Source organism: Bos grunniens, chromosome 4, assembly GCF_055505025.1.
Source record: "Bos grunniens cultivar Pamir isolate PY7600 chromosome 4, Bosgru_T2T1.0, whole genome shotgun sequence".
In the NCBI taxonomy this organism is placed as follows: Eukaryota; Metazoa; Chordata; class Mammalia; order Artiodactyla; family Bovidae; genus Bos; species Bos grunniens.
This window is the reverse complement of record NC_141168.1, coordinates 71,977,821-72,003,214: the sequence shown is the minus strand read 5'-3', so window position 1 is coordinate 72,003,214 and position 25,394 is coordinate 71,977,821. Positions and strand designations below refer to the sequence as shown.

Below are 25,394 nucleotides of genomic sequence, written 5' to 3'. Positions count from 1 at the left end.
CAGGTGATTCCTAACAATGATTTAGTGAAATTAAAGTTGCGTTTGGAGAATTAGAATAGTTGTAACATTTGTAAATAATTTTCTATTAACCACTGATAATACGTTTGTGATGTACTGCTAGTTCTTTCAGTCTCTGCTTTTTGTTGTTACTGTTTCTGCTGTTTTCCGATTTAACTTGCTGAGTACTAGGGTCAACTGTTGAATTTCCACGATTGAACTTACTCAGTTCTTGCTGAGTAGGTAATAGTTGACAAAGTTTTAAGGAAATTTGAATTACATTCAAAAGAATTCAATATACCCAATACATTTTGGAGCTGTTTTATACTTTTGAGGAAGCCAAAACAAAATATTTAAATTCTAAATTGACAGTACATTATAGAGTGAAATTTTTATTTCACTTCCTGGTTTCCATTTTACTTAGTTTTATAAGCCCAACTACTTATAAAAAATTAAAAGATTTTATTTATTTGGCTCCCCGGTCACGCCAACCAAGGATCAAACCCTTGCCCCCTCCAGAGGAAGTGCGGGGCCCGAACCACTTGTCCCCCAGTTACCTTTTTCAGCTTAGAAAAATCTTAGTTCAAAGTTACCTTCTCCCGGGATTTCCCACAGTTTTCCATGTTTCACAATGCTTGCTTCTCAGACTTCAAAAATGGTACTATCACTTTAAGAGTTGTTTCCGCCACTGTATTTTAATTTTTTCGGACCGTTTCCTCACTACCTAAATGCTCAGTGCAAATAGCCTGGGCTTTATGAGGGAGAAGCTAGCTGGTCTTCTGTATTTCTGTTTGAAATGAAAATATTAGTACTTTATTTTTCTGCCATAAATTAAGTTAGTACGGTGTTAAACCATGCCAGGTATTTTACACGTATTATCTTTTAATTATGAAAGTGATATTTACCTGGAATGAGAAATCACACCAGATATTTTTGACAAATACTTTGTATATTACAAAATTCAGGAAAAATATTCTCTTAATGATATTTTATATTCTTGTTTGTGCCTAACTCATCAACAGTAATCATATACCTTCATATTTTGACCTGCATTTACTTTGGTACTTCATATCATAGTTTAAACTGTCATTTTCTGTAAATTAGAAGAAAAAATTTTCTTCTCTAAAGTTTTTGGTAGTTTAGAAAAGCTTTTCTCACAGGTTGTTACACATGATGTAAAGATTCAAGTGTTTTCGTGCAGTGACTTATCTTGCGTACTGTTTATATTGATAGTGCTTTTAAACAGGTTTACAGATGGCTTGTAGTGGTGTGTTTGGTGTTCTCTTCAAGTTTCAGTATTTTGTGTCAGATCAGCACAAAATGAATAAGAACTTGTATAGATGTATTTAGCACTGGGCAGCAGTGACTGAGGAGAAGGCAATGGCAACCCACTCCGGTGTTCTTGCCTGGAGAATCTCTGGACGGGGGAGATTCTGGTGGGCTGCCGTCTCTGGGGTTGCACAGAGTCCGACACGACTGAAGCGACTTAGCAGCAGCAGCAGCAGCAGCAGTGACTGATGGGTTAAGGGAATGCTTTGGAACCATTAAGAGGGTGTGTCACGTAGTGTCTTTAATACTTGGAATATTATGATATAGGTAGATACAGGTAGACTGGTCCCATTTTACGAAAAAGAAAACTGAGGCATAGAAGTTAAATTGTTCATAGTCATATAGCTTTTCTAAACTACTACCAATTTAGCTGTGAAAAATTCGATCAACTAAATTAGAGAAGAAAATTATTTTTTCTACTTTATATATAGAAATGACACTATAAGTAAGTGATACTCTACAGTAACATTTTATGGAAAGAATACCACCCACTATTGGGATCTGGATTTTTTCCCCTGTTAACATTATGGCAAACCAGAGTTGTAGAAATCTCTCTGAACTCTTTGGTTTGAAGTTTCTGAAAGAACTGCATAGAGGCCCTCAACTGCATTTGGTGTAGTTTGTGTTTAATCTAGTTTGTTATGGAGGTTCATTTTAGCTTGCGATTGTGTAATACATTTTAAATACCACCTCAATTTCTCATGTTAGAGATGTAAAATAATTGTAAATTACCGTTTCTTCACCTCCTTCCCCCAAAGAGTTGGAGTTTCATACAGAAGTCCTTCGGGATTATGGGAGGCACAGAGAGGATCCTTTTCCTTTATCCATAGTGATGAAAAGATAAAGATTCAGGGAAGGACAGGCACTTGAATGTAATTGAAATTAGATGTCTAATCTGTGTTGGTCTATATCTTTTGTCCTTTTTCTCATTTTGGGGGCAGGGGGAAGGGAAAATGGTCTGATTCAATCATCAGAGCCCTGTTTTTGTCATCCAGAATAGTATTTATTTTTGGGGGTCACACTGCACACCATGTGAGATCTTAGTTCCCCGACCAGGGACCAGGGGTTGAACCCTTGCCCCCTCCAGTGGGAGCACAGAAGTCTTAACCACTGGATTGCCAGGGAAGTCCCTCCTGATCCAGAACAGTAATTTGTTCTGAGCTTTATATGATTTGAAGTTTATACAAAATTAGATGAAGTATGTGGAAATGCTTGACAAATGGCAGGTAGGCATTTAGTAAAACCTAATTTCCTTTTTCATTCACTGAAAGTTGGTCATTTGTAGTCATCTCTTCCTTTCCTTTCATTGAGATTTTGTGGATATTTACTTGTGAAAGTTTGCAAAACAGATGCAATAGGGCTGTCTCATCTCCACCCAGTAAAAATTTGTAATATTGACCATGACATTTCAGAGTACAACTGCTGGAAAATTTTACTCTTTGAAAATCACCAGTCTAGTGAGAGTTGACATGTGCAGAGATAGCTGAAACACAGTATGCTGCTGCTAAGTCACTTCAGTCGTGTCCGACTCTGCGACCCTGTAGACGGCAGCCCACCAGGCTTGCCGTGTCAAATCCTATAATACCAAAGCAGCATACAACAGCGTGAACGAGCAACAGTGTTAGCTTTACCAGGGAAAGTTTGAAAGAGAAGCTTGTTTCTAAAAATGAATGTTTAATTGGTGTGATGTATGTGAGGAGTTATTTTGAATATGGATTCTCTGATGTTCCTTTACTGTATCAGAGGCCTTGTTTCTCCCAAATAGTTTGCCAAAAACAGGCAAAAAACTTTGGTTTGAATTTTGATTGCATGTTTTTTTTTTTTTTTCCCCTCCAACTAGCTCTTCTGAGATCAGTAGAGGTACCTTGAGGTTAAGTTAACCTACCTTAGATTACCTTTTTCTCAACTTTTATTTATTTATTATTTTTAAAGAGAAAATGGTCAGATTTTCAAGTCTGTTACTCTGTTTACTGTACAGGTTTAGAGAAGGAGAATCTCCGCTATCTCAAGACCAAACTTTTGATAGCCTTGTGCAGTAAGAGGTACAAACAGTGACAGGTGCAAACACATAGAACTCACGTTCAACAAATACTTCTGTGATACTTTTGTTCTTTGTTTTGAAACCAAAATGTTTCTTCCACCTTCATTTAAGGTGTGTTGTGATGGGATGTTGGTAGATTCCTAAGAGTGCTGAAGAGATGCTAGAAGTTGCAAGGAGATGTGAGTGCACTGAATGGTGGCTGGGCACCGGGACCTGCTGAGGGGGAGGGTAGACCCAGCTGGGAAGAGTCCTGCGGGCGGTGGGGACACGACAGCCTGACTGCAGCTCTGCTGAGGAGGCATACGTGTCCAGTGCAACTCTGGGGAAAAGTGAGAAGGTTTTCATGTTGAGATTGCAGCTTGCACTGATTTATGCCGATCACTTCTGTGTGTGAGATGTCCAGTAGATGTTCCTATGAAATTTGAGTCATGTCAGGTTAAATTGTGTCTTGTATCCTTAGGATGTCAGAAAGTTTTCTGTGGAAAGGGTTAAAATTGACTAAACTTAATATTAGCTGCGCCAAGAACCCACCTAGAATAACTAGTTCTTTCTTGTTGGGGCATTACTAAAGGAGGAATCTGCACTGGTACTACCAGTTACCACGTATTTCATGGGGTGGGGGAGTGCCTTGCTGCTTTTCTGGAGGGGGCTTTCATTGGGGGGCCTTATTTTGCCTTTTTTTTGGTGGGGGGGGGTGGCCTTGCCCTGTGGCTTGTGGGATCTTAGTTCCCTGACCAGGGATTGAACCCGTCCGCCCTGCAGTGGAAGCATTGTCTTAACCACTGGGCCACCAGGGAAGTCCCTCATGAGGACTCTTGCAAAGGAAGCTGGGAGTGAGTGGCATAGACAGAAACTGGGAATGTGAATATATTGTGCTCTCAAAACACTCTCCCTTAAGTATTTGTGTATTATAGATGTTCTTGCATACTCATTGTATTTCAGTATGATTTTTTAAAATAGACAAAAAATGTTTGAAGTATAGTTCTGATTATGTTAGACTTCTATTCAAAAATTTGCAGTGGTTCCCATTGTTTGCTAGTCGCTAATAATAATACTGGCCACTCTACCAAAGCTTGAGAGTTTGCTCTGTTAGGCACTATTGTAAGCTTTTGACATGAGCTCACTGAGTTTTTACAACAACCTATGTAGGTGCTTTTATTATTTCCATTTTATGAACAAGGCATGAAGATTTTAAGTTAATTGTCCAGGGCACATAGCTGGTAGGTAGCAAATGTATAAACTCAGGAGCCTAGTTTCAAAAAAAAAAAAAAGAAGTGGCAAACCAGTTTTCCTAAACTAGAATGAAAGATTCTGATCCCAGTCTGCCTTCCAGCCTTATTATTGACAACCAGGAGATACCCTAGCCTTTGGCTTCGATGTCCTTCTGATTTCATCCAGTACTTTGCTCCTGAGTTTGCTCATGTGAGTTTCTCATTAGGAGCCTCCCTTCCTTCCTTTTTACCCATTCATATCCAAGCCCTGCCTCCATAGAACTGCAGTTGTTTGCTTCTGTCTTTCTACTCAAGTGCAGGTTCCTTGAAATTCATGATAAACTGTTCATCATTGAGTTTCAACATAATACCTAGTAGAGTGCCTTGTACAGAATATGTATTAAATGACTGAATATATTCTACATATACACACACATGTTTAGATAAAAAAGGAATATGGCAATAATTTTTAGCCTGCTGCTTCTCCCAGTGTACCAGGAGTTTGTTTGAATGAAAACAAGTAAAAACCATTGCACAGGATTGTACCTCAGTTCAAATAAATCACATGCTCTGGAAGGCGGGGCTTCAGCATCATTGGTTTGAAGCAGACATGGTCCTGTGTGCCCCCAGGGTTGCACATTACAGATTGATCTAAGTTTGCTGAGCTTTTGCAATGAGAAAGTGGAGGCTCAGAACCAGGATTTGGCCATTTATGCTTGAGAAGTCAATTTGTGTTACTAGCCACATCTGTTGTGGCCACCAATTTTGTAGGAGGCTGTTTGTTATACACTAGTGTATTTGCTATAATTATATCATAAGACTGTGATTATTACATAATACATTGTACTTACTGAACAGTGTTCATTTCTTGGGAATGCCTCAGACATCTTTTAGATAAACTGTTACTTGCTTAAAGTAATGATATGATCTGTGACTTTTATTGAGGTGTGTTGGATACTTTGTCATATTTTGCAGGGAGGAAATTACCAAAGCTGAATAGCTGCCTGTCTGGCTCCTATTGTTAATTATTTTCAGTAACTGTTCTGTTAAGAGATTAAGTATCCAAAATATGCATAATATTGCCCTATGTCAGTCTACAGATAAAAATTTTTTTAAGATAATTTTACTTTTTATTTTGCTCATTTTGTTTCATCTTTACAACTGCTCTGGGAAGGAGAGAGCAGGTGTCATGAGCCCTGTTTCCATATGGAGATACTGAATTAGTGAGAAGCTCAGTCATTTAGGTCATAGATATAGTAAGTGATCAAGCTGGAATCAAACCCATGTTTCCTTACACCGAACCCAGTGCCCTCTTCACTACTCCATTGTACATCTTACAGTTTATATTGTGTCCGGCTCCAAGTGCCCAAGAAATGGGTCGTATTTGAGGCAGAAATATGAAAGCGAAATAAAATACTAGAAATAAAGTAAGGCAATGGTCAGTTTAGCTGTATGTGTCAAAAGCCTTCAGTTCAGTCTCTCAGTCGTGTCCAACTCTTTCTGACCCCATGAACCGCAGCATGCCAGGCCTCCCTGTCCATCACCAACTCCTGGAGTTCACCCAGACTCCATTGAGTCGGTGATGCCATCCACCTATCTCATCCTCTGTCGTCCCCTTCTCCTCCTGCCTTCAAACTTTCCCAGCATCAGGGTCTTTTCAAATGAGTTAGCTCTTTGTATCAGGTGGCCAAAGTATTGGAGTTTCAGCCTCAGCATCAGTCCTTCCAGTGAACACCCAGGACTGATGTCCTTTAGGATGGACTGGTTGGATCTCCTTGTAGTCCAAGGGACTCTGAGGAGTTTTCTCCAACACCACAGTTCAAAAGCATGCATTCTTCAGAGCTCAGCTTTCTTTATGGTCCAACTCTCACATCCATACATGACCACTGGAAAAACCAAAGCCTAGACTAGACAGACCTTTGTTGGCAAAGTAATGTCTCTGCTTTTGAATATGCTGTCTAGGTTGGTCATAACTTTACTTCCAAGGAGTAAGCCTTAGAAGATGTTTAATTGCCATCCAACCACTAATCTATCTCTTGGAAGTTCAAAGAAATAACCAGATGTAAGCAAATACTTAAAAAAAAAGAATGTATAAAGTAAGAGTGAAAAAACTGGGAACATGTTTAATAGTAGGAGGGATAAGTAAATTTTGGTAATTCCTGTGATTATATATAATTTAATTTTTAAAAATAGATCTTTGAAAGACTTAATGCTTATGAACAGGCAAATGCTTATGAACTTAATGTTAAGAAAAGGTCTCGTTTATATATAATATGACATATGAAGAAAAAGAAATGATTTTGTTTAGGTAAAATGTAGATGTCTCTGTGAAAAAGAGATTGGATCATTAGATAATAACATCAAAATGTCCCAGTAACTCAGGTTGGTGGAATTAGAAATAATTACTAATTCCTTTTTTCTTTTCTAAGAAAAGCTTTTTTTTTTTTTTTTACCCACAGTGATCATATGTTTTGTAGTCAGGATAATGTTTCATAATAAGAAAATTCATGAAAAAAGCCTTTGTAGAAAAAATGACAGTGTTTGTTGGTGATTATGTCATGACTTAGCTTTTGGTTTAAATATCTTTTCATTGCATTTTTTGATTAGCCTGGGCTACGGTACTTGACTTTTAATGCCTGTTTTTTTTGGCCATGCTACATGTGGCTTGTGGGGTCTTAGTTCCTTGACCAGTGATTGGACCCAGGCTCCTGGCAGTGAAAGCACCGACTCCTAACGCTGAACCGGCAGGGAATTCCCAACTTTATTTTTTTAAGTGACTTTTAACAGCAGTATATTTTATTGTTTTATTTTGAGGAAAAAACTATGTTAGAATTTTGTGTGTTGGTATATTTCATTAGGACTTTAAAAAATGAAATTTGGGGGAGAGCCTGAGAAATCAGGAACTCTTCCTGCTGCTGTCACTCATATTAAATAACTGATTTGATCATTGTTCAAAGGCAAGAATATAAAAAGTATAACCTCATTTTACTTTCATAACAATTTAGTTGGTAGACATAGCTGAGAAATTATTTAGGTGTATCAGTTTATATTGTTTTCTTCATTGTTTCAATTTTGTAAGCTTGAGATAATGGTAGATTTACTGTTTAGCTAAATTTCCCATTATTATTATACATCTTTGTAAAAATAGTAGCCTTTTTATTATGATTAGATTCCAAATTATCATTAAGAAAACATTTTTATGGGAAGTATAATATATGTCCATTTTAAGAAACTCTGTTTTATTTTATGTTTCTGTTTTGGCCACAAGATCTTAGCTCCCCAACCAGAGACTGAACTTGTGGCCCTGCAATGGAAGCATGGAGTCTTAACCACTGGAAATCCCAAGAAACTCTTTCTCAGATGTTCTTTAGAGATTGTAACAGTATACTTGTTCACTTTCAGAAGATGAGAAAACAAAATAGTGAACACAGTTGATAAATAGAGAAATTGGAATCTTGCGAAAAAGGTGCCAAATAGAATGGACCTTCAGTCGGCCCATGTGTAGCGACTTTGAGGGGGACACAGATGGCAGTATATGATTAAAGGTACAACACTGATGTCTCTGATTTTATGCGTTCACAGACCACGTGACTTGACTTTTTGTTCTTGTGTCATTTTTAGTCAGAGCGCCATAACATGGTGTGGGAAGTGAAGAGCAACCAGATGCCTGATGCGGTGCAGAAGCTCCTGCTAGTCATGGACAAGAGAGCGCCAGGAGTGAGCGACTCGCTGCAGCTGCTGCAGTGCAAGGAGACGTTGCCGTCCTCTCCTGGATACAACTCTTGTGATGAGCACATGGAACTTGGTAAACAAAATTAAGTTTTTAGGGATCTTCACTGAGATTCGGATTAATTTTCATGTTTAGCTAACTTTTCCACCCACTTTGAATTGCTAAAAAGTGTGTTAAGTTTTGTACACTAGGAACTTTCAGTGTTCTCTTGTTATTGCTTATAAAGTATTATTTAAACCAACATAACTTTGGGCTATTTATGGTTATCATAGAGACTCATTTACAAATTCAAACTCAACTGTCTTTGTGGGTTAAGATGAGCCTTTAAACACCTTATGAAAACCTTGCGGTGTGGCTTTTCAAAAGCTGTTACTTTTGAAATATCCATGTAAGCTCAGCAAATTATGCTGGCTATGCCTTTATGCCTGGGTTGTTGGTATGATGGGGGAAATTCCAGTGGACAGTTGAAACTGGAGGATTGGACATTTGTAATTATCAGTACTGCTGAGCTACTCCAAAGATGCATGATATATAGAACTGTGTAGGTGTATTGAAGTATGACTTTGAATGTTACTGCTTTGAGGTAAGTGTTAAAGAGAATAAACAGCCGATGAGTGAGCTTGTCTTGCTGCCCACTTTTCATCTTGGCATTGCCCCATTTAACATGCGTTTTCGCCTGATGTTCACAAAATCCAAGATGTGATTGTCCTCATTTTATATAAATGATGAAATAAAAGAGGTTATGTGGTAGAGTCTTCTTTGGGAATTTGAAGATCTTAAAGGTCTTGAGACATAACCTGTTGGCATGCTAAGGGTTTGCTAAGCTCAAAATATTGAGTTGTGGTTACTATTGAGTGGAAAGTATCGTTTCAATCAATTACTTGGTTCTCCATTGTCGCATGTTAGTTGGTTTCAGAAGGAAATCAGGAACTAGGGCTCAGGAGGTCAAAAACTTTACAGCCCCTCATGACTTCAGTTTAAACGTAGTTTCCTTAACTTGAAAGACAGAGATGAACCCTTCACAGTTAATACACAGATGATAGTCAAAGAATGATGTTGGCAATGAGGGAAGGGAAATAGCTCCATCACCATGAGCATTACAGAGTGGAATTATCTTCAGTTGGTGTGTTTTGGCTTCTTTGGGAAGGAAGGGATACCTTCTAGTAGGTTTTATGAATGGATATCCTGAATTAGTACTTGTCAGACATTTCCGTTTTAGTGAGTTATTCTGGGATATTCCCTGTATAGGAATGAGTATGTGCTTTTATTGTGACAATATAGGAGAGCTCTCACGTCTACAAGAGCTTCTGGGTTTATATATTGAAGAGACCCATTGGATCCATAGAATTTACAGGTGTAAATTTTGTAAACAAAATTCACAAAGGGATTTTGTTGTTTTTAAGGCCTGCAAGAGGCTTTTTTTTCCAGTTCAGTTTTTCAGAATTCAGTCTACCTTACAGTGTAGTTTTGGCATGAACAAGAGTGGTCCTTGGGTACTCTTTCTGGTTTTCTTTCTTGGGTAGCTGAAAGTCTGTCATGAACTACCTTTTGAGAACACACTTTTTTGGAAAATAATAAATATTCCTGAGTTTAGAGTTTCTCATTAAAAATAAATAATTTGGTGTAGATAAAGTTGAATAAGTAGTACCTAAACATTCCTATGATCTAAGTTGCATCTTTGAAAATTGTTGTTTTCATTTATTGTAGTGATCTTGTTTAACAGATTCAGATGTGTGAACAATAAGTACATATATGCACCCATGTAATGCCTTTTTCCTTGTTAACGTGGTAACATAAAAATGTCTGAATAGCATAGGGATTATTCCCAGGTGAGCCTGTGAAAAACTGGAGGTGGGGAGTCAGAAAACACAAACAGAACAGTTTGTAACAGTTTAGCCATTAATCCATTTACATTTAAGTTTACTTTTCTGTTAGGCTTTGTTGACCCTTAAATGTATAAGATGTCATTGTTTTTTCAGTTGAAACTTGTTTCTTTCAAAAAAAACATTTTGAATTTACACTTTACCTCTCACAAAATTAACTAGCTAAATTTGAGGCCCTCTTTTCCAGCTGTGATTACACTTTTGTCTCCTGTATTAGTAATTTCCTTCTGATAATCTTGAGTGTGCTTATTTGCAGATGATCTTCCTGAACTTCAGGCTGTTCAGAGTGATCCTACTCCATCTGCCATATACCAACTAAGTTCAGATGTGTCGCATCAAGAATATCCAAGACCATCTTGGAACCAAAATACCTCAGAAATATCAGAAAATACCTACCGTGAAAATGAAGTGGATTGGCTAACAGAACTAGCAAATATTGCCACCAGCCCACAAAGTCCACTTATGCAGTGCTCATTTTACAACAGGTGGGAACATTGGCTGTATTTTAACTGAAAACTTTGTCATTACAAAACACTTTTTTCCTCCCTAGTTTTAAAAGTTGCCTGGAGAATCCCAGGGACTAGGGAGCTTAGTTGGCTGCCATCTATGGGGTCGCACAGAGTCAGACACAACTGAAGCGACTTAGCAGCAGCAGCAGTTTTACAAGTAATAATGCTCTTGATCATTTAAATAAAGATTTTTTTAATTAAAGTCATTAAAATTAAGCTCTTTATCTTAAAATGATCAAAGAGGTATTAACCCTGAGTCATTATTTCATATTTTGAGGATTAGATAAAAGTAATATGAGAACTGAGTCTTAAATGGTTTAAAGTCATCAAGAAATACATCAGACCAAGAATACTTTTATTTATATTTTTTGCTTAGAGAAATGAAAGTTTTCTAAAGAGCCATAATTAAAATAAACATTATATTTTAAACTTAGTCAACTTTGCATTTGGTTCTTTTTGGTCTAAGTTCCCCCCCCGCCACAGTGTATGTGGTCTTATGTATATGTTTGCTTATACTGAAATCTTGAATTTCTCGAAGTAGACTCTCATCGGTAAAAAAAAACCCACTGTTTTGTTTACCCAGACCAGAGTTTAAGAAAATGAGTTATTGTTCTATAAAATTATGGAATCTTCCAACTGATATTCCTCAGTTCAGTTCAGTGGCTCAGTCGTGTCCAACTCTTTCTGACCCCATGAATTGCAGCACGCAAGGCCTCCCTGTCCATCACCAACTCCTGGAGTTCACTCAAACTCATGTCCATCGAGTCGGTGATGCCATCCAGCCATCTCATCCTGTCTTCCCCTTTTCCTCCTGTCCACAATCCCTCCCAGCATCAGAGTCTTTTCCAATGAGTCAACTCTTCGCATGAAGTGGCCAAAGTATTGGCGTTTCAGCTTTAGCATCAGTCCTTCCAATGAACACCCAGGACTGATCTCATTTAGGATGGAGTGGTTGGATCTTGCAGTCCAAGGGACTCTCAAGAGTCTTCTCCAACACCACAGTTCAAAAGCATCAATTCTTCAGCGCTCAGCCTTCTTCACAGTCCAACTCTAACATCCATGCGTGACCACTGGACAAACCATAGCCTTGACTAGATGGACCTTTGTTGGCAAAGTAATGTCTCTGCTTTTGAATATGCTATCTAGGTTGGTCATAACTTTCCTTCCAAGGAGTAAGTGTCTTTTAATTTTATGGCTGCAATCACCATCTGCAGTGATTTTGGAGTCCCCCCAGATAAAGTATGACACTTGTTTCCCCATCTATTTCCCATGAAGTGATGGGACCAGATGCCATGATCTTAGTTTTCTGAACATTGAACTTTAAGCCAGGTTTTTCACTGTCCTCTTTCACTTTCATCAAGAGACTCTTTAGTTCCTCTTCACTTTCTGCCATAAGGGTGGTGTCATCTGCATATCTGAAGTTATTGATATTTCTCCTGGCAATCTTGAATTCCAGCTTGTGCTTCTTCCAGCCCAGCATTTCTCATGATGATTTAACTGCATATAAGTTAAATAAGCAGGGTGACAATATACAGCCTTGACGTACTACTATTCCTATTTGGAACCAGTCTGCTGTTCCATGTCCAGTTCTAACTGTTGCTTCCTGACCTGCATATAGGTTTCTAGAGAGACCTAAATGGATAATATTTTATTAATTATCCCCCAGCTTATAAAGTTGACTATTTAAAAAGACATAGATAAATATGATACTTTATAAGGAAGAGAAGTAACCCAGATTTGCACTCATGTGGGTGGGTAGACCAGGGTCCATATACACTGATGTAGGAATAACTGAATTTTGGTAGTGTTCGTAAGTTAGTATAATTCTTTGCTAAAAAATAAACTTGTTAGGTGTGGAGCCTTGGTTTTCTTGCATCCCATCAAGTTATCCTGCTTTTCTTCTCTTCAGCAGGATATTGGTCTTGATTAGAGCAAATTCAATTTAAATAACTTCAGTTTAAGACCATGAAAATTTCCACGAGGATGAAAAGTTGACTTTTCAAAGTATTTCTTCCTTTATTGTACCAGTTTTTATTGTAATCTTTAAGAATCAAAAAATGAAAAATTCTTTTATAATTAAAAACAGAAAATCCAGATTTTACTATTGGACTTCCTTTTCCCCCAATTTTAGTTGAGATAGTAATTTTCATTTTTCACAACAAACTAGAGGTTTAATAATTGATGGAAAGCTGAGTAAAGCCCTCAGAAGAAAATTAATGTTTAAAAAAAATAGTTAAAAGGAGTAGCTCCTTAAAGGTGTAAGTCCCCCACCGCATTTTCTGTGCTTCCCTTCTTCCTCGGGAACGAGGCACAGTAACACTCTGCTGTTCTCCCGGCTTCTAACTCTGTCAGTGGTCCATAGCTGTTCTCTACGACTTCCTGTAGATTGTCACACTGTTAGTTATTGAGCTTCTGGATGTCTGAAGTTGTAACTGTAGTGTGTCAAGGGGTTGAGGACAGATAAAATTTATATTAATGCTTGCATAGATAGAGGGATAAGGAGGCCATGGTGTTAGTCATTCAGACACATCTAGTATATTAATTTTTATAGAGCATTTAGGCCACACACGTTTTAGAACATTATGTTGTTCTCTTTTAAATGGTTATACAGAAGAACTGATAAACTGAATTTTCTTTTATTAAGAAAGCAGGGATGAGCTTAAGGAATTTTCAACAGTTTGGCCACTCAATAAATATGTAAATGTGTAACAAAAGGAAGAAATAAAAAATGAAACATTTAAGTATTTATATTTTGAAAATTGGTTGGAGAGTATGCTAAAATACGTGGAAACTAACTTGGGTTTTTACTTAAGTTATGTGAACATGAAAACAAAGTATAGTTTTATATATAGAGTAATTTCTGCAAAGGTATAATAAAAATGTTAAGATTAGAAAAATCGAGGGACTAATAAATTTCTCACAGAGTAAGGGCAGAATTGGAAAGTAAGGAGGAAAGATGCCCTCCTCTTGTTAGAAAGAGGATTAGTACAGACACTGCAGACATTTTTCTGTTAAAGACCAGATCCCTAGCTGACATGGAGCATTGTCCCAACCTTCAGTTGACCCTAAGTCTTCTCTGCTGCTTTCCAGTCTCCTGAATCAGTGCACATTAGTGCTTGCCCTGTATGGGCCTGCTGTTTATTCTTACCCCTCCCATACGTTTGTGGGGGAAGGATCTTAGTGTGTTCTTGAGAGCCCCATGTACTCTGAAGGGAGTGCTGCCTGGTAAAGAGACCTTTGACAGGAAAGAGGGGGAAGAAGTAGCTTGCTTTTTAAGGTGATCCTGGGGGTTGAAGTAGCTGGCTTTATGTGTAGCTGCTTTGCAAATAGGCTGTTTTCTACTATAATAAGTTTAAACATCTCAGCTTCAGGTAATTCATTGAGCCTGCAGGTGGTTGGTAGCTAAAGAGTTCCGAGTTTGTCACACAGAGCTTGGAGGCCCTGTTCAGATTGAAATTTAGTGACCACATCAGAGTAAGACAGAAAGGGACAGGGAGCCCTACACGAGGGGGCATCATCTTTCATGAAGGAAACTGTATATTTTTTGTATTTAGTGATACAAAAATGAGTGAATAAATGAAGGAAACAGTAATTTGGAATTTAAAGTATATTATCTGAAAAAAAGTGTTTAAAATGTGTGAAGAGGGAAAGAAGTTATACAACACACTATAGATGAAATTTTTGTTATCTTCACCAGTGTTTCCCATAGGTGTCTTACATGTAATAACACTGGTGTGGTGAATGTGAAGTTCTTTTCATCAAAAGGAAAGCCCTAATTTAAGGACATTTGCTTTGTAACTAAAGTGGCTGATTTATTTTAGATCATCTCCTGTACACATCATAGCTACTAGCAAAAGTTTACATTCCTACGCGCGCCCTCCACCGGTGGCCTCTTCTAAGGGTGAGCCGGCCTTCCCTCATCACTGGAAGGAGCAAACACCAGTCAGACATGAAAGGGTAAGTTCATTCATGAAATTAAACTTTTATGATGTTTGCGCAGCAGCTGAAAAACATTAACTTTTCCCTCACTAAGAGTGTCTTCTGAAGTACACACAGATGGAAAATAGTCTGTCTCGTTTTTCTGCTAGTGATCTGAGTTTGATTTTATACGTACAGCTCTAATAACTGTTAGAAAAATTCAGAATTACCAGTAAGAAAATACATTTAAACTTCCCAAAACGTCAGAAGGCAGTTTTTTCTCCCACAGTTTAAGTAAGTTACCTACTAATAAAGTCTGAAGACACATATTAACAAAATACGTTGAAAAAAGAAACTAAAAAGTTTGTGATGCTTTTTTCCCACAGGCAAACAGTGAGTCGGAATCTGGCATTTTCTGCATGTCCTCCCTCTCAGATGATGACGACTTGGGGTGGTGCAATTCCTGGCCTTCAACTGCTTGGCACTGTTTTTTGAAAGGTTAAAAAAAGGCTTGAATTCTTTAGTTTACATGTGTAGCAAACACGCTGATCACATATCTAATATTTGTTTTTTATTTCAACTTTAGGCACACGACTGTGCTTTCATAAGGGAAGCAATAAGGAATGGCAGAATGTGGAAGATTTTGCTAGAACCGAAGGCTGTGATAATGAGGAAGATCTCCAGATGGGCACTCACAAGGTTGATTTAAAATTCTTTCAACTTTTCCAAGTCTTTCAAAGGGAGCACAGGTTTTTTATTAATCTACAGATGTATCCTCCACTTGCTTTATGTTAAATGGCATCCTACGTTTTGGGAGGAGCTTTTGTGAATCCTCTTGGTGAGAACAACAGTGACTTGAGATCGTACCTTGATAATGAAGCTTTCTTAGATGGGAAAAAAGAGTATTTCTTAGCACTTTTTACACATTGCATTTTAGGGAAAGCTAAACTGGCATTAAACATAAAATGAATAAATAAACCAAAGCCTTAGCTTAGGTAATCTACGAAGTGGTTAATTCCCCCGTGGATAGAGAGTTGAGTTACTTTTAAAATGACCCAATAAAATGCTGGTATTTTCTGAGTTGGTAAGCAAAGGCAGTAATGGGTAGCAGTGGATAAATACTGATGAAACCTTTATCTTTGAAATCTTCACTTTCTCCATCTCCACTTTGGGCAGAGAAAATGGGCCTGTGAAGTGTGCTTGTTTAAAGATTCCTGTTTTGACCCTGCTGTTACTGTTAGGTCCTTGAGAAAGACAGTCTTGATGCCTTCAGTTTGCCTTCATGCTGTAAGCTCTGTATAGTGAAGTTCACTGTAGTCTTTCTTTGGCCTCTGTAGCTCTACTAAAATTGTGTCAAAGGTTACTAGTTTCATTCTGATTAGAAATCTGCTTGGTTTGTCATTTCTGCAGCATTCTGCACAGTGGATTGTCTTCTTTTGGTTTGTGTAGCATGATTTTCCTTCTGGTGTCTTGAGTTTTTTTTGCTGTTGACTTGTCTGCCCGTGATGGTGAATGTTAGATAAGGTTCTACCCCTCCTCACTCTATTTACCACTTCCTCACTGATGATGATGTTCAAAGCAATTCCTTGTGGCCCATGGAAACTGCTCTGGTCTTGGAGTCAGGAGAGCTGTGCTCTTTTGTGCTCTGCCAGCAGCTACTAACATTTGCGTGACTGGCCTTGGGCAGTTTGTCTGCCCCACTGGGTGTTGGCTTCCTGCTTTGTAAGATGCAATTGGATTGATTTTAAGTTCTTACAGCTTGAAGAATCAGAAGATTTAATCTAGTTATTAGTATAACCAACACTGGACTGCCTTTTTCTTCCCCTCCAGGCTGTTTTCCTCCTTTCTTTTAGGAGTATTATTATCTTTTCTTGATTGCCAGATTCAAAATCTTTCTTGGTTGCTTCATTCAAAACATGAAGTTGGCTATTTCCTTTCCTCCCTTCATATTCAGTTGATCCATTCTATTTCAAGACTTTTTATGTTTATCATTTTCTTTCATTAGTCAACTTTGATTGGATATTATAGCTAGCCATTGGCATGTCTGTCTCCTTTGTCTTTCTGTGAATTTAAGGGTAGGGATCATGTGTTTTCAGAGCCTAGCACCTAGCATCTACTAAGCACTCAGTAAATACTGGTTGAATTTATTCAGCCCAGTTCTACCACCATTGCAGTTGTCAATTCAAGACTGTAGTGGGTTTCTCCTGTTGAATCTTCAAATAAATTGAATACTAGAGATAGCTTTTATCTGTAGTCTTTGTCATCATCATAAAATTGAGTCATTAATAATAATACTTTCATTGACTTTCCAGATCCTTCTCAAAGGAAAGCTTGAGCACTTTGCCAGTCTTTAAGACCCCTTTACTTACGTACTTACTAACTGGGCCCTTCTTTGCAGCCTTATTTGCCCCAACTTTGAATTCATCTTGTATTTTTAGCAAATACTCAGCACTCTCCAAAGAAGTTGCTAGTTAAAACTCTTCCTGGTATAAGGAGAGTGCTTCTGGATTCCATTTCACATGGGAATTGAAAGCCCCCTAATCTCTTGGAGTTAATATCTCCCTTTAAACTCCATATAGCACTATTTATTTTTACATTGAAGTAGTGATTCCACTCTGCTTTATATTGTAGTAATTTATATATTTGCCTTTCTTCACTACTGGGTTGATAGCTCCTCAATGGCAAGAATCCCATCTTATTTTTACCTTTTCTACAAAATCTTACACGTTATAGGAACATCACTCCATGTTGAACTGAACATTGCCAATTTATTTGCTCTATGCATGTATTTCCAGGGCTATGGTTCTGATGGTCTAAAGTTGTTATCACATGAAGAAAGTGTATCATTTGGTGAGTCTGTACTGAAGTTGACTTTTGATCCTGGTACAGTGGAAGATGGTTTACTTACTGTAGAGTGTAAACTGGACCACCCTTTCTATGTTAAAAATAAAGGTAGGGCTTCAATTTGAATTTGTCATACTTTTAAAGAAAGCTTCTTAAATCTATAGTTATGTCTTATGGCGTGATTTTTGATGATTAAGAAAAAACTTTTGAAGGGAAATCTTCTTTCACACTAAAACTACCATAGGAAATGCCTTATAATACCTACTGATGTTTAAATCTCTTAGCAGTAGTCAGGTGGAACTGTACTTCCTGTGGGTATGAACTTGTAGATTCATGTAGTGTATACTATAATAAGCTCTCTATGGTCTTGATATAATTTGGGGAATGAAATATTCTGGTAATCGAAATTTGGTTTAGGCCAACTATGCTTTATACCTGAGTCACATTAACACAGTATCAAATGTAATGATTCAGAGACTATTTCATGGTCTCCATCATCATCATTTATCACTTACTATCTTGTAGGTAGATGGAGTACTGATTGATAGAATTGATACGTTAGTAAAATGCTGAATTAAACTAGTTTTGGAGGGCTTTTTGCATTGCTTAAATAAAATACTTAGATTTGTTTTGTGGCAAAGATACATGACTTGTGTTAAAAATCTCTTAAATATTAACTTTTTATTTTTAAGACTCAGAGGTGACATGTCTAAGAAATAATTTGGGTGCTTTATGTCCGTCTCTATCCTTCATGTCATGATTGTTTGATTTACCTTTAGGTTGGTCGTCATTTTATCCAAGCTTGACTGTGGTACAGCATGGCATTCCGTGTTGTGAAATTCATATTGGTGATGTATGTCTACCTCCTGGACACCCCGATGCCATTAATTTTGATGATTCAGGTGTTTTTGATACATTTAAAAGGTAATAGTAAATCTTTTTTTTCCTCTGTTAACTCTTAATCTCCCTAATGATTGCTATTTAGGAAGTTAAACCTTTAAAGATGTGAGAATTAAAAAGGACTACTTAGGAGAAATATGTACAGTCAACCCTCGAACAGCACAAGTGTTAGGGACACTGACCCCACACAGTTGAAAATCCACATATAACTTATAGCCAGCTTTTCGTGTAGGCAAATTCAACCAACCATGGACTGAGTAGTATTTACTATTGAAAAAAAAAAATCCGTGTTTAAGTGGACCCATGCAGTTCAAACCCACATTGTTTAAGGGTCAACAGTATAAGAAAAAATGAAAAAAATACTTAGTAATTACAGTAAAATAGTAATTCTAGAGAAGTTTTACAAAGGATGAAATAATGCCATTTGGAGCAACATGGATGGACGCAGAGGTGATTATACTAAGTAAGTGAAAGACAGATACCTTATGATATCACTTATATGTGGAATCTTTAAAAAAAGATACAAATAAACTTATTACAAAATAGATAGACTTACAGACTGAAAAACTTACCTGAAAAAGGTACCTGAGGGGGATAGGGAGGGATAAATTAGTTTGAGATTAGAAAATACAAATTGTATACATATAATAGATAAACAAGGTCCTGCTGAAATAGATCAGCTCTGAGAGTTAAAAAAAAATTTGTTAAATCTAGCCAGCTGTTTTAAACCAGTTTATTAATCTTTTAATTGTATCCTTTTTCCTTTAGTTAACTCTTTAATACTCAATTTGACCAAGGTCTTTAGTTGTATGGATTAACAATTGTCAGAATAGCAAAAAAGTTGATATTTGGAAAGACTTGAAGAAAGAGATTTTTTTCCTGAGATCACCTTGTTTAACAAGTTGTAGAATAGGATAAGAACCCATATGTGCTGACACTCAAGAAGGTTGACGAACTGTCTGAATTTTTGTGGAACTTTTCTGGTTTTAGCACTGAAAGTCCTGCATCCCTGGAAACCCCTCAGTCTTGGGAACATGGGGGCAGTTGGGTCACCCTTCTCCCAGAAGGAATGCAGAGAAAGTCTGAATATAATATCTAGGATTTTAAGACCCGTTGTTTCTTTGTGATAATTAACAAATTCATAAGCATTTAAGTAGAGAATTCGGAAGAGTTTTGCTGGGCTGACAATTTTATTTCATCCAGTTTAATATAAGATTATGGTGAAGATCGCTCAGTCGTGTCCGACTCTTTGCGACCGCATGGACTGTAGCCTACCAGGCTTCTCTGTCCATGGGATTTTCCAGGCAATAGTACTGGAGTGGATTGCCATTTCCTTCTCCAGGGAACTTCCCGACCCAGGGATCGAACCCCAGTCTCCCACATTGTAGACAGATGCTTAACCGTCTGAGCCACCAGGGAAGTCCAGTATAAGGTTAATATGTTTTTATTTTGAAAGCGTAAGTGAGACTGTTAAAAAGGAAAAAAAGGTAACCAGCACAGGGCCTGGCCCAGGCTGTATGCTCACTAAACGTCCCTAAGATTGGAATCTAAATGCTGTTTGATTCTTTCATACACGGTCATCTTTGAAAAATAAGACAGTGTTAAGGTCTGCTACTCAGTATTCTTAGGATGTAGATTCATGATACCTCTAATGTTTTGGTGAGAGTGTAAAGTGATACAAAAATTTTGGAAGATAATTTGGCTTTATTGTCAACCACCGAATATCAGTAGTTCCATTCCTCTGTATGTACACCAAAGAGAGTAAATGCTTGTAGACGTGCACTAGGAGATGTGTGAAGCTCATAGCTGTGTTGCTCATGATAGCAAAAGCATGGACACAGTATCAGTACTCATTCACTGGAAACTGGATGTGATACATTCATGCAGTGGAATTCTTTTTGTCAGTGGAAAAGAAATGAATCTTGTGTGTGCTCATTTGTGTCTGACTCTTTTGCAACCCCATAGACTGTAGCCTGCCAGGCTCCTCTGTCCTTGGATTTCCCAGTCAAGAATACTGGAGTGGGTTGCCATTTCCTTCTCCAGGGGATCTTTCCAACACAGGGATTGAACCAGATTCTTTATGACTAGTGCCACCTTAGACATACATTTTTAAACATGGATCAACTTTAGAAATGTTAAGTAAAAATTTATATAATCTTTCTATGACTCAGATGGTAAAGAATCTGCCAGCAATGCAGGAGACCCAGGTTCAATCCCTGGGTCAGGAAGATCCCCTGGAGAAGGAGATGACAATCCACTCCAGTATTCTTGCCTGGCAGATCTCATGGACAGAGGAGGCTGGCTGGCTACTATCCATGGGGTCACAAAGAGTTGAACACGACTAAGTGACTAACACACGTTGTATATAAAATATACATTATACAGTTAGGTTAGGGATCCTCAAGTTAACCCCCAGGTTCAGTGTCTTACTGGGAGGACTCACAGGATTCAGTACTGAGTCACATGCATAGCTATGATTTCTTACAGTGAAGGGATATGAAGCAAAATTGTGAAAAGGAAAGGCATGGGCTTAAGTCTCGTGAAGCCCAGTTCCTAGGAGTCCTCTCCCTGTGGAGTCACACAGGACAAGCTTATTTCCCTCAGCAGGGAGTTGTGACAACACGTAGGAATTGTCATCTGCCAGGAAGCTTATTAGACATGCAACACTAGAGGTTTTATTGGGAGCTGGGTGCACAGGCTCTCTGCCTGGCATGTACCAAAGCAGGTGTTTAGGGTAAACAGTATTTTCAGTACCCACAGTTTAGGAACAGTGAGCCACTTTACCAGTTGTGGGAATGAGGGGAACGCTCTTGAAATCCTAATTCCAAATGCTAGTCATTGCCAGCCTGTAAGTAACCCTTTGAAAGGACAGCAAGCCTGTGATGTTTTTTTCTGCACAATGAAACATTCTAATATAACATGTTAACATAGTTGCCGTTTTAACTGTTGTTACAGTGTTATCGTTTATGCATGTATTTTATAATAAAATTACTGGAAGGGAGAGTGATAAACAGTTCAGGAGAGTGGTTATCTCTGGGTCTGGCCAATGTAGGACGTTAGTAATATTAGAAATATACTATTTGTTATTTTTTTAAGTTTTATTATACATTCATATATTCTTTTACACATGGCTTATCAGTGTATTGAATATAGTTCCCTGTGCTGTACAGTAGGACCTTGCTGTTTATCCATTCTGTATATAATAATTTTTGCATTTCCTAACTCCCAGTCCTTCCCTCCCACACCCTTCCTCCCCCTTGGCATCGACAAGTCTGTTCTCTGTATTTGGGCCATGCCATCTGGCTTGCAGGATCTTAGTGCCCACCCGGGCTCTAGGCAGTGAAATCACAGAGTCCTAAATGCTGGATCGCCAAGGAATTCCCTGTGTTGTACTTTAGATTCGACTTACTCTCTTTTTGTAAATGCAAGCCTCAGTGCTTTAACTGTAAAACGGAAGTAATAACACCACCTAACTCTACTCCTTGTTGTGAAGACTAGAATTTATAGTACCCAGCTAGGCATTGCTGGCAACACAATAGGTGCTTTTGGGTCATGCTGGTTGGGGAAGGGCATGTGAGTCGATGTTAGCTTGCAGAGGACCAGAAGTCAGCAATAAACTGGTGAGCTCTTAAACACAATTTGTGGCTCTACTGTAGAAAGGAAGCTTCCAAGTGAGAATTTGATTTGAAGAAGCCCATTTGAGAGAATTGGGCATTGAGGCCAATCTTCTAGGCATCCCTGGGCAGGTTTAGGGATAGTCACTTTACCAACCTAGGCTACTTTTTCAATAATAATTGATACTTTACTTGCGTACCTGTGAGCTTGCCTGTCTTATATAGTCTGTTCTTCCAGCTATGCAGCATTGCATAGCATGTATTGTCTTCATTTTAGAGATGAGTGAACAGGCTACAGGATTACCTGTAGGGTTGTATTATTGGTAAGTGGCAGAGATGGGCTCTGAGCCCAATTATTACGTTCTCCAGATTTGTTTATTTTATCCTGTCAGCCATCAGACATTTTGAGCGCCTAGAATATGCTGGCATTTGGGGATTTTAAAATCAGTTAAAACATAAGCTTGCCTCTCTGCTTCCAGTCTAAAGAAAGAAGTGGATGAATAGTCCATGTGTATGGTGTGTGATGTGCTGGTTGAGAGGCAGTGTAGTATAGTAGCACCTTGGTTCTGGAGCTGACTGCCAGGATTCAGGTCCTGGCTTTGTGATAGATTTGCTCTGGAGATTGGGGTAAGTTAATTCTTCTGTGGGTCTTTGGAAAAAGAAAAAAAAAAACTGTAAAAGGGTTAAGTGAGTTAATATTTGTGATTTGCTTAATATACACTACAATATTGTAGAGTTTTTCTTTAAGAGTAATAAGACAATGATGGTGGGAAAGGGGGCATTGTAAGCTTTAGGAATAGCATGTAGAAAAAGTGAGGTGTGAAATAAAAGCATATTTTAGGAACTACAGATTGTGAAGGCAGTGAATGTTCAGTATAGCAAAAAAATTAAACTTTTAAGATTGATTTTATGTAATATTGTAATGCTATGGTCACGTCAAAATCTGAACTCTGTGATTGAGTATTTCAAACTACAGATTTTATCAGTAGTGGAAATGGATGGTTGGTTGTACCACTAGATGGTGGTATTTTCAAATTTCAGTAGTCAGTTAGCTTACCCTATTTTTAAATCTCTTGGTATTTCAAATTGTAATTAAATATTTTCCTTCAGTTAGGGATTTGATACCTGGGATGGGAAGGTTCCCCTGAAGGGAGGGCATGGCAGCCTACTCCAGTATTCTTGCCTGGAGAATGGTGGGCTACAGTCCATGGGATCCCTAAGAATCGAACATGACTGAAGCGACTTAGCACGCAAGCACAGTAGAGGTTAATAGTTTTGTGTCAGGTTCGTTTACAATGGTTAGGTTTGCTGTTTTTCTAAATTACATATAAGAGGGGATTGAGGTATCAAAAACTATTTCTCTGGCTTAATACTGATTGCTAAGTATTTATTGGATGATTTTGGAGTCATACTTCTTCAAGTACACTTATTTCATGTAATACCTTTTATTTCCTTAATATATTTTATTGAGGTACAGTTGATTTATAATATTTCAGGTACACAGCAAAGTGATTCAGTTATACACTTGAGAGTATTTTCCATTATAGGTTATTACAAGATACCGACTAGTTCCCTGTGCTATACAGCAAACCTTTGTTGCTTGTTGTGATACCTTTTAAAACAGATGCGATAACTGGTAAAAGTCATTTGTATTGTGTGCAGTGAGTGGTGTGGACCTCACTCATGTAGCTCTTCGTCTGTGTCTAGAATCATCTATAATCTCATATTGTTTTACCTGTAGGCAGATACTATTCCTGTAGCTCATATCAACCTGTTGATGTATTGCTAGAATTTATGTTTTCAGGGGGAGAGAGAGTCGGGTTTAGAGTAAAAGATTTTCTGCTGAGATTAAAAATGTAAGTGGTAAGTTAAAAAAATGTACACAGTTGGAACAAGAGACCTCTTTTTAATAGGTTATCTTTAGGCTATGGTCCTCATTTTCTCTTATTTTCAGACAATGTTTTCAGTAAGTCTGATGATTATTCACCTTGAGGTTTGCCAACAATGGTACAGAGTGCTATGGTATTGCTGAGGCAACCTGGGGCTTTGGAGATGGACAAACATGAGGATTTAGAGCTAATAGCTATGAGGCTGTGGGTGAATGATAGTTTACCTTTTTTTAGCCTGTTTCTTCATATAGAGAGGATAATAATTAACAAGCAAGCTAATTGAGAGAGTGAGAGAGAATATGGAGAACTTACTTTGATACCTGTATAAACAATGTATCAGACGAAATGTAGCTTTTCTGACAAGTGTGGGTGTTGAAGTTTTAGGCTGTGTTATGTGGGTCGCCTTTAGGGGAGATTTCTGCATGCGTGACTGCCTACATGATCACCAAACAAGTGCTCGGGCTGCTGTGCACGTTAAGTCCCTTCAGCTACATTTAACCAGTTCTCCCTGTCCTTAGCCAACATCTTACCTTCTGTAGCAGTTGGTCTTTAGGTCTGGTGTGTATGCCACTGCTGTTTAAATTTTTTTAGTTTCAGGTTTCTGTAGCTCAACAAAGTAGATTATCAGATTTGTCCGAAAATAAATCTAAAGTAGGAATAAATGAGTTGTATGGGATCTGAAAGAGGTATTTGCTATGCATAAAGCATGTGGATTCCTTTGGGGTGGGGAGGGGTGAGGTACTTAAAAAAAAAAAATTTTTGTATTCTCAAGATTAAAAAAACTAATTTTAGTAAATGCACACATAAGCTTTCATTTTATAAGCATCTGTCAAAGGTGAAGTTGGTAAAGTGGTGTTGGTAGTATTTAAGGTAAAATACACAAGTTTCCAATCAGATCTTAAGGATACTTTTTTTTAATCCTGTTCTTACAAATCAGATAATTGTACTGAATTAAACTTATTTATTTATAGCTATGACTTCACGCCTATGGATTCTTCTGCCGTTTACGTGCTAAGTAGTATGGCTCGTCAGCGTCGTGCGTCTTTGTCTTGTGGAGGACCTGGAGGTCAAGACTTTGAAAGATCTGGATTCAGTAAAAACTGTGGCTCACCAGGATCATCACAGCTCTCTTCCAGTTCTTTGTACGCTAAAGCTGTCAAAACCCACAGCTCAGGGACTGTGAGTGCCACTTCTCCTAACAAGTGCAAAAGACCAATGAATGCCTTCATGCTTTTTGCCAAAAAATACAGAGTTGAATATACTCAGATGTATCCAGGGAAAGATAACAGGTAAAAATAGTGATGATTCTGACTGTGATAATTGAATAATACTTCTCTGGAGTTCACAGGAACTGGGATAATTAAATCAACTTATTCTTCAGTAGCTTTCATTATTGAATTCTGTTGTCCAGGTTGCCTTTAAAGTAAAAGTTAAGACAGATAATTAGGTTACCTAAGAGGTAAAGGTCTGCCTTCTAAAATAATATTAAATGTCACTTGCCTGTTAGAAGACTTAGTTTTAATAGCTGT

The 25,394-nt window shown here is 37.9% G+C and overlaps 2 protein-coding genes across 13 annotated transcripts in view; one reads left to right on the top strand and one right to left on the bottom strand.

Annotated features, from left to right (window-relative positions):
* The window catches only part of HBP1 (HMG-box transcription factor 1), a 31,066-nt gene that overhangs the window by 1,292 nt on the left and 4,380 nt on the right, over nt 1-25,394 (top strand). For 3 of the 4 annotated variants that reach the window (XM_086396858.1, XM_086396859.1, XM_086396861.1), the window contains exons 2-9: nt 8,200-8,383; nt 10,448-10,676; nt 14,522-14,657; nt 15,005-15,116; nt 15,205-15,317; nt 17,414-17,570; nt 18,242-18,386; nt 24,837-25,154. In XM_086396858.1, coding sequence (XP_086252984.1) covers nt 8,200-8,383; nt 10,448-10,676; nt 14,522-14,657; nt 15,005-15,116; nt 15,205-15,317; nt 17,414-17,570; nt 18,242-18,386; nt 24,837-25,154 — 1,394 coding nt within the window. Of the gene's footprint in view, nt 1-7,980; nt 8,124-8,199; nt 8,384-10,447; nt 10,677-14,521; nt 14,658-15,004; nt 15,117-15,204; nt 15,318-17,413; nt 17,571-18,241; nt 18,387-24,836; nt 25,155-25,394 lie in introns of those variants that run through there. The other variant, XM_086396860.1, reaches the window with a different exon arrangement.
* Nucleotides 24,764-25,394, bottom strand: part of COG5 (component of oligomeric golgi complex 5) — a 277,344-nt gene continuing 276,713 nt past the window's right edge. For all 9 annotated transcript variants that reach the window (XR_015162655.1, XM_086396849.1, XM_086396848.1 and 6 more), the window contains one exon: nt 24,764-25,281. Coding sequence is in view for 6 of the 9 variants with exons in the window: in XM_086396848.1 (XP_086252974.1) it covers nt 25,236-25,281 (46 nt within the window). In the remaining 3 variants the exon portion in view is untranslated. The remainder of the gene's footprint in view (nt 25,282-25,394) is intronic.